The sequence below is a fragment of the Amblyraja radiata genome, chromosome 18, assembly GCF_010909765.2.
Source record: "Amblyraja radiata isolate CabotCenter1 chromosome 18, sAmbRad1.1.pri, whole genome shotgun sequence".
In the NCBI taxonomy this organism is placed as follows: Eukaryota; Metazoa; Chordata; class Chondrichthyes; order Rajiformes; family Rajidae; genus Amblyraja; species Amblyraja radiata.
In genome coordinates, this window is record NC_045973.1 from 24,138,676 (window position 1) to 24,148,049 (window position 9,374).

Below are 9,374 nucleotides of genomic sequence, written 5' to 3' on the forward strand. Positions count from 1 at the left end.
GTAGGTGGGGCGGGACGCTATTGCCGGCCGCACTCGGGTGCTCGGGTGAGGGCTGTGGGCGGGACGCTACGGCCGGGAGCACTTGGGTGCTCCTCGGCATTTCTCGGTCTCTCGGGTTGTCAATCCAGAACTGCTGGGCTGTGGGCGGGGCGGGGCGCTGCGGCCGGCCGCACTCGGGTAAGGGCGGGATCGCTCGGGTTGGCCGTCAGAGTGCGAGTTTTGGGGGGGCGGGACAGTGTGGCTGAACGGCCTGTTCCTGTACTGTATTTTTCTATGTATAATGGTTAAAAGTGTGCAGTTAATCAGATTGGTGCACGAGAGAAAATGTGTTTATCGTTACTTTATTAAAGTCAGTCACTTATGCCGAGGAATGGCTCCTCTGGTGAAATGTTCATATGGGTCAAAATTAACACTAAACCTAGAGGGTGACACAGTCAAGCCCAAAACTGGTCACACTTACCACTGTTGTGTTGATATCTTCTGGAAAATGATTTGAGGTCTACACTTAGCATAAAGAGATGCAACTGATTTTCCATTTAATTTTTGAATTCCAATTTCCTTGCCAAGAAACTCTGGGTTAATTTTAGAAGCCAGACCAAAAACATGCAACTCATCACAGGCCAGCAGCAGTTTGACAGCTAGTGGAGTTTGCAGACAGACGCTTACCGGCTGTCAAAATCACTCAGAAATGGAGCCCGCCAGCTGCCCACCATGAATCCCTGCACTGTATTGGTCCTCACCCATGGGCTGGCCTACAAAAGATCAAGCCCAAAGATCACCTCCTTTACAACTCTATTTACAACTCTTTACCACTCTGAAAGACACACTATGTTCCAAAGGCAGAGAACTTGAATGCTCAGGCCACTGACTGGTCTTCGGAAGATCTGATCCATTACAACATGTAACCAAACAATTATTCAAAGGCAGATTATAAAAGACGTCTTACAGAAAAGGAGAGAGGCAGAAAGTTTGGTCCAGGCAAGATATGTCATAGCCATTACTGGAGCAGTAAATCATATTAGGAACATGCAAGAGCCAGAATGTAGAAAGCTATTAGGATAAAGGAGCCCTAAATATGCTCAACTACTAAACATTCAGAGCTTTCGGAGACAGAAAATTCCAAAGATTTAAACATTGTGGATTTAAATACTCTGGGTAAAGGTATTGTTCAACTTTGACCAGAAAAGTCATTCTCTTTTCTTGTGACCTGTTCCTCAGTTCTAGGTCTTGGCACTTACTCTGTCAATCCGTTGCAGAATTTTAATAATATCATCTCATTCTTTTAAATGGTGAGTGTAGTCCAATTTTACTTAATCTTTCTTTATATGAAAATTGGCAAATAATCAATTTAGTAAAACCATGTTCAATTATGAATTGTGAAGCTAGAGGAAGGGGTGTAGGTGGAAGGGGAGAGGGAAGGGAGAAGTGGGTGCACAAAGGTACTTTTGAGAATTCATCCACAAATCTTTAAAGGTGACCAAACAGATCAATAAAGTGTTAAACATGGAGACTGGGTGCTTTCCTTTCGAGTCAAGGCATAGGATACAAGGACAGGCACGTTGTGTTCGAATTATATTTGGTGATTGTTGAGCCACAGTTCATGTAGTGCAAACGTCTCCAGTCACATAATAAGAAAGGTGTAACAGCTTTGTAGAATATGCAGAGGGAATTTATAATGCGGTGGGCCGGTTGAGAAAATTGCAACTTTAAGATAAGTCTGGATAGGCTGGGATAATGTGGTTATTAGATTTGTAAAAACAATGCTGGGGAAAGGAGAGCAGATATTTAAATTAATTTATGGAATTAAACAGATGAGAAAATAAATGTTACCCAGAGATTTGCATCAGAACTCAGCAAGGTATGCACACTCAGTTTTGATGAAGGATAGATGAAAAATACAAGAGAGCCAAGTACAGATTCTTGGTGATCACGAAAAGAACACAACAGGAGCAGAAAAATAACTAAACACGAGAACCTTTTCTTGAAAGATTGTATGGTCAATTTTGTCATAGGCTGTTCACAACTAGAGTAGGAAGAGAACAAGCCATCACCCATTACCCCATGAGGATAAATGACTAAGATACCGGCGTTGCGAAAAGGTAAACTTTCTACCACACAAGTCTACATCTGGATTTATAAAGCCTTGCTCACAAAGAAATGCGTGGTGATATTCCCATGACTCGTTTTTCCTACCTTTGCCTGTTTCACTGTCCAATCCCTCAGACAATAGTCGATCCAAATGTTCATTCAGATTCTGAAAATTCAACGGCTTTCTAAAACAAATGTATAAAATAAATAATGATAATAAAAATAACAACAAAAGACATACTTCTTACTTAAACTAGACTACAGAATAAATTTGTAACCTTAAAACTTAAGAAACTCAGCTTTCCCCACTCATATACCTTATCCTATTCGAGGTGGAGAGAAAACATATTTTTTAATAAATGTGTCACTTTTTGGGGTGTGGGCATTGCTGAAACACCAACCTTTATTGGCCATTCTCTCATGAGAAGGTTGCAGTGGGCAACCACTTCAAACCTCTGCAGCCTTCTGATGAAGGAAGGTGCTACCATAATACTGTTGGGGAGCAAGCTCAAATATTTAGACCCAGCAATGAAGCAACAGCATTTTAGTTCTGTCAGGATGTGATGAAAATTAGAGGGGAATCCACAAATGATGCGTTCCCATTCTTGGTGGTAGAGGCCACAGGTTTTGGGAGATGATGTCAGTGCAGCCTAGATGAGTAACTGCAATATATTTCACAGGTGCACACACTGCAGAAGGTGGTGGAGGTAATTAAAGTTTAGGATCTCTGTTACCATAAATAGTAATGAAAAAATTATTGTTATTTTCTGAGGTAGACAAAAATGCTGGATAAACTCAGCGGGTGAGGCAGCATTTATGGAGCGAAGGAAATAGGCAACGTTTCGGGTTGAAACCCTTCTTCAGACACTTGTTATAAATAACCCTTGCTTTTTTCTGGTTAGTTGATCTCCCTGTTTTTAAGTTACCATCTAGGTTTGTACTTCAACCTCTAATGTCAATTTAAAATTGGACTACACAGATAAACCAAGCTAACGAATGGGGCTGGAATCTTACTGGAAAACATCTGCATCATCAGGGCCGTGTAATCTGAGCTGTGTCATCTAGTTACACTATCAAGCTATTATTAGTGAATGCAAACTCACACAAAGTCTCACAGCTAAGTGGAATAGTCAAGCAGTTTCCACTAGCAACCTCTCTGAAAGGCAATCACAGGCTACATCAGGTTCTTTGTAACATCTAACATCTTGTTCTCTCCCATCATAGAGACAAAAATTTGACAACTGGACAGATTTAAATCAGAAAATATTGGCTTAATATCTGGCGTGTAGATATACTATATCGTACCATTCTCAGAAATAAAAACACACTATTTAAAAAACATTATTTCATATGCTGAACCATAATTTTATAGTTCCCCCGAGAGTTGATTCAAATACACCAAAGCCTACCAGTTGACACCCATGTGTAATGGACAAGTATAGTCAACTTATATCACTTGCAATTTCCAATATCATGATCCTGTTATAATCTGTTGCGCACACATGGGCGCACTCCAACAAGGTCACAAAAAGTCATTAGGGCTTTTACATTTTACCATTTTATTCCGAATACTGAGGCATCAATTCTGTCCTCATATTAGTCAGTTGTAAAACAGAAATACTGGAGAACTTGTGCAGCCGCTAAGACAGTTCTGGGCAGGGGAGCTTGAATTGGTTTACTAATAAGTGAATTGAGAGTGGCCTTAAAAATCAATTAAAAACAAAATAAGTGTACAAGTATCACTTGTATCTTACATTGTGCCCAAATAAAACAGAATACATAATAATACATAATAAAAAGAGCATTCACTTATCCAAATACAAACTAGGACAAATACTGTAGAAACAAGGAACTGCAAATGCTGGTGTACAAAAGAGTGCTGGAGTAGCTCAACGGGTCAGGCAGCATCTCAGGAGAACATGGATTGGCGACGTTTTGGGTCGGGACCCTTCTTCAGTCTGACCTGAGATGACCTGGAATGTCATGTATCCACGTTCTCCTAAGATGCTGTCTGACCCACTGATCGACTCCAGCGCTGTGTATTTGTTAGAATAAACACTGATCACTCGCTTGATCCCCAAAATAATGTACTAGAGTAATGTTATAGAGTACATCATCAAATAGGCCAACAAAATAACCGTTCAACAGAGCACAAGATTGAGAACTAAAGCGAAAATTTTGACCACCTTCAGTTATCAGAAACTGGAGTGTGCAGCCACAAAGACTGGACATTGTACATCTACACGCCACAGGAGCCAAGATTGTTGAAACCGTCTACAGAAGCATTTCATCAAACATGGTGTACCTGGATGTAGTAGCCAATTGAGCATTCTCAGAGAAAGGGAATACATGTTGGAGGTAGTTGCCGAGGAGTCTGTCATTAACAAAACCTGCAAAACAAAATTCATGAATTATTACACTACCTAATATTTTTATTTCCAACATTAATTTCTGCTATGGTGCTCGTACGCACTAATTGTGCAAATAGCACTCCCTTGTTTCCTTCCAAAAGAGCCTCTTTCTAATTTCATCCTCTTGTTTGCAATTCTCAAAAATCCAATCAGAAGCGGATAGGCTGACTGAGTACACACTGATATTCCAAGTACCCAAAGTCTTAAATTTAATAGGCTGTTTAATTATAGAGAGCAAAGATAAACTGTCTTGTACTCTTTTTAATTTAATTCACTGCAGAATGATCTGAACCAAAATCCCTATCCAGACCAAGGGAAGTCAATGTCAATATACCATCATCTCCAATCACTCCCAGCAGAGGTTAAAGTAAATAATCACCTTGTACAAATTAAACTGCATTCTCATCTCTGCTCAGGAACATACTGCGTAATACTTTCATCCAACATTACAGTTATAAAACATTGTTTGGTAAACAAGCTCAATAGACTGACCTGGTCATGACCAACACATTCCAAACAAAGACCAACAAATCATTTCTTAGAAACATTTCAGCGCACTCCCAACACTCATTTGAGTGCAGGACTGTCTCAGCATGTGCAATAGAGTAGCAGAGCTTATTTTTGTCCACCTATATACTTAGTCGATCCAGCTAAGCAGGTAATGGTTCTTTTACTTTTCATGTATTCATATTTGGGGATCTGTACAATCAATGTTTGAGATAATTTGCAGATAATTTGGCACATTAAATTCCTTAACACTGCAACATGATGACTCCTAGATAATTTGTTGTGATTTAAGAAAATGCTGAGGGGATTTTGAATCCCCCACGTGCAACTTAGCAGGACATCCTGGTAGTGTACCTGTCAAATTGTTTGAAACCATGTGTTACCCAAAATAAAGCGTGTTCAAAGCAGCATCAGGTATTTGAGATTCAAATAAGGCTCCAATTCATCTGAATGGTATTGAATTTTGCCACGGGTGGCACAGTGCTAAAGCTGCTGCCTTACAGCGCCAGAACTTGGGTTTGATCCTAACTACAGGTGCTGTATGTACGGAGTTTGTACGTTCTTGTACATTATACGGATATCCAAGAAATCCACATTAGGCAGGAAATGGTGTTGAGTAAACTGATGGGACTGAAGGCTGATAAATCCCCAGGGGCTGATGGTCTGCATCCCAGGGTACTTAAGGAGGTGGCTCTAGAAATCGTGGACACATTGGTGATCATTTTCCAATGTTCTATACATTCAGGATCAGTTCCTGTAGATTGGAGGGTAGCTAATGTTATCCCACTTTTTAAGAAAGGCGGGAGCGAGAAAACAGGGAATTATAGACCAGTTAGCCTGACATCGGTGGTGGGGAAGATACTGGAGTCAATCATAAAAGATGAAATAGCGGCATATTTGGACAACAGTAACAGGATCGGTCCGAGTCAGCATGGATTTACGAAGGGGAAATCATGTTTGACTAATCTTCTGGAATTTATTGAGGATGTAACTAGGAAAATGGACAAGGGAGAGCCAGTGAATGTAGTGTACCTGGACTTTCAGAAAGCATTTGATAAGGTCCCACTTAGGAAATTAGTGGACAAAATGAGGGCACATGGTATTGGGGGTAGAGTGCTGACATGGAAAGAAAATTGGTTGTCAGACAGGAAACAAAGAGTAGGGATTAACGGGTCCCTTTCAGAATGGCAGCCAGTGACTAGTGGTGTACTGCAAGGCTCGATGCTGGGACCGCAGCTATTTACAATATATATTAATGATTTAGATGAAGGGATTACAAGTAACATTAGCAAATTTGCAGATGACACAAAGCTGGGTGGCAGTGTGAACTGTGAGGAGGATGCTATGAGAATGCAGGATGACTTGGACAGGTTGGGTGAGTGGGCAGATGCAGTTTAATGTGGATAAATGTGAGGTTATCCACTTTGGTAGCAAAAACAGGAAGGCAGATTATTATCTAAATGGTGTTAAGTTGGGAAAAGGGGAAGTACAACGGGATCTGGGGGTCCTTGTTCATCAGTAAATGAAAGTAAGCATGTAGATACAGCAGGCAGTGATGAAAGCAAATAGCATGTTGGCCTTTATAACAAGAGGAGTTGAGTATAGGAGCAAAGAGGTCCTTCTGCAGTTGTACAGCGCCCTGGTGAGACCACACCTGGAGAATTGTGTGCAGTTCTGGTCTCCAAATTTGAGGAAGGAAATTCTTGCTATTGAGAGAGTGCAGCGTAGGTTCACAAGGTTAATTCCCGTGATATCAAATGTTGATAGAATGGTGCAGCTGGGCTTGTATACTCTGGAATTTAGAAGGATGAGAGGCTATCTTATTGAAACATATAAGATTATTAAGGGTTTGGACACACTAGAGGCAAGAAACATGTTCCCGATGTTGGGGGAGTCCAGAACCAGGGGCCACAGTTTAAGAATAAGGGGTAAGCCATTTAGAACGGAAATGAGAAAACACTTTTTCACACAGAAAGTTGTGAGTCTGTGGAATTCTCTACCTCAAAGGGCAGTGGAGGCTGGTTCTCTGGAAACTTTCAAGAGAGAGCTAGATAGGGCTCTTGAAGATAGCGGAGTCAGGGGATTATGGGGAGAAGGCAGGAAGGGGTACTGATTGTGGATGATCAGCCATGATCACATTGAATGGCGGTGCTGGCTTGAAGGGCCGTATGACCTACTCCTGCGCCTATTGTCTATTGTCCGAATCTCTAAAACTAAAAAAATTAGCAATGTGGTTAAAATCCTTTGCCATACTATCAGGCTCCTGCAGCACACAAGATGCCATATGTGGACCAGACAGCATTATTCTCAATCCTACGTGCAATGTTTCAGTTCACCATGGAAAATATTTTCTTTATATATAAACTGTCTCAACCAACCACTGGCTGTTGATTCAAACATACCTGTGATCTTTGGCTTCTCGATGTCAGAGGTTAGCCGATAACTCTTCCTCGAGTAAGTCGCACTGGTTCCTTTAGATGTCATCTTCCACACAGGTGTGTCTGCAACATAAACTGATACATGAACAAATGGATCATGAGGAACAACTTCCGTTAAACCACTATGTTAAAATGATCGTGGCCATGCAAAACTCAGTGTCACTGATTCCCCCAGGGAGGGGAGAGGAGTGGGACAGGAGAAGGAGGGGTGAGAGAGGGAGGAGAGTGGGACAAGATGGGGATAGGAGAGTTGGGGGGGAGAGGGAGGGGTGAGCCGGGTGCTGGGGTGGGGGGGGGTTGGGGGAGGGGTTGTGCTATCGGGTCAGGAGAAGGCCTCGGGCCGCGCAACTCGGACTTGGCCTGTGTCGCACGGCAGCGCCTCACCTGCCACGGCAGCCGACACGGTGCCGAGAGCGAGAGAGAGAGAGAGAGAGAGCGAGAGTAAGAGAGCAGCAGCCGCGGCCCACGTTCGTCTCCCGGGTAACGTCGCTCGCGCCCACCCGCCCTCCTCACAGCGCCGCCATGATGCTCTATGGTGGCCGCCGCGGTTGGCGGCTCAAAACGCGATCGGGACAAGTGCGGTTCCCCACCTACTGGCCGACCTGGCGCTCATCGTCGGCGATTGAAGATGGATGTCCCGCCTCCTGAGTATCTTTGCTGATAACCACGTCCCTGCCCGCGCCACCAGGAGTAATCACGCCCCCATGGCACCCAGGAGTAGCCAAGCTCACTCCCATTGCATCCAGCAGTAACTGTACCCCTCCCACTGCACCCAGTTGTGATCTTAACCCCTAAACGCGTGACAGAGGACCCCCTTGCCTGACAGTATTTGATCCAGAGATTTTCTCATGCCCAACAAGTGATTTCATTCCTCCTCAGACAGTACCCTCTGATCCATACTCTTTTGCAAGCTACTCACCAAAACCCTGGTGCAGGGCAAGGGTGACTGGGAAAACATATGTTTACGTTCGAGGGCCAGAAGAACTGGCAGTTCCCCAGGAGGAGGTCAGATTCAGAGGATGCCACCAAGTTACCATCTCCCTTCTGGCAGCTGACATTGAAGTGCCCTTGCGTAGCTTTCAACTGACCCCCACAGTGGCCTCGACACCACAAGATTACTATAGGGGGGTTGCACGTAAGGTCATTGGGACATAGGGCTTGACGCACGGAGCCACTCAATCCATCTGGAGGACATCCGTCACTTCCGGTATATGTTATTAATGCAAGAAACGTGTACTTTCCTATCTGTTAAAAACCGCCAAAATGTTGAATTTTTGCGCTGAAAAAAATTGTGGGATTCGGGGTAAGTGTGAGAGACATGTACCCAACTTGGTAAACATTGGCCGTGCAGATATCGGAATTGAAAATATTGGGAATTATCGCGTTTGCTCACTGCATTTCATCAACAGTTAGGCATTATTTGTGTTTTTTCTTGATTCCTTTGGTATCTAAAAATTCTCAGAAGTGATCAATCTGACTGTAAATTTTTCTTCAGGTGCGTTTTCATTTTGTATGTAAAAACCCACTTCGGAACCATGGGCGATTTAAAAAAATTTACAGCCAGATTTATCACTTCTGAATCTTTTTAGATGCCAAAGGAATCAAGAAAAAACACAAATAATGCCTTAGTTGATGAAAAGCAGTGAGCAAACGGCCAATGTTCGCCAAGCACTCTGGCTGTTGTTGTCCCTTCAGCTCTCGCTTCTATCTACCGTCATTTCTCCTCACTTTTGGAATTCTGAAGTAGGCTAAATGTCTCACACGCTTATCCCGATTTCCATAATTATTTACAGCGCAAAAATTGACCATTTCAGCGGGTTTTAACGGGCCCGCTACGCTGGAAACAATGGTAAGTACCTACCTGCAGTTCATCGCGTGTAATCCACTTGGAGTATCGTAGCAACAATACGGGTCATGGGTCGTGACCCGA

The 9,374-nt window shown here is 43.0% G+C and overlaps 1 protein-coding gene across 4 annotated transcripts in view; it reads right to left on the reverse strand.

The window, feature by feature from the left end:
• rnf123 (ring finger protein 123) overlaps window positions 1-8,076 on the reverse strand; it is a 204,342-nt gene extending 196,266 nt beyond the window's left edge. The window contains exons 1-4 of one of the 4 annotated variants that reach the window (XM_033036858.1): window positions 8,035-8,076; window positions 7,409-7,507; window positions 4,394-4,478; window positions 2,194-2,273 (exon numbers count right to left, since the gene is read on the reverse strand). In XM_033036858.1, the coding sequence (XP_032892749.1) occupies window positions 2,194-2,273; window positions 4,394-4,478; window positions 7,409-7,490 (247 nt within the window). In that variant the 5' untranslated portion in view covers window positions 7,491-7,507; window positions 8,035-8,076. Of the gene's footprint in view, window positions 1-2,193; window positions 2,274-4,393; window positions 4,479-7,408; window positions 7,520-7,828; window positions 7,996-8,034 lie in introns of those variants that run through there. The other 3 variants (XM_033036859.1, XM_033036857.1, XM_033036856.1) reach the window with 3 other exon arrangements.
• Between the last annotated feature and the right edge of the window lie 1,298 nt (window positions 8,077-9,374).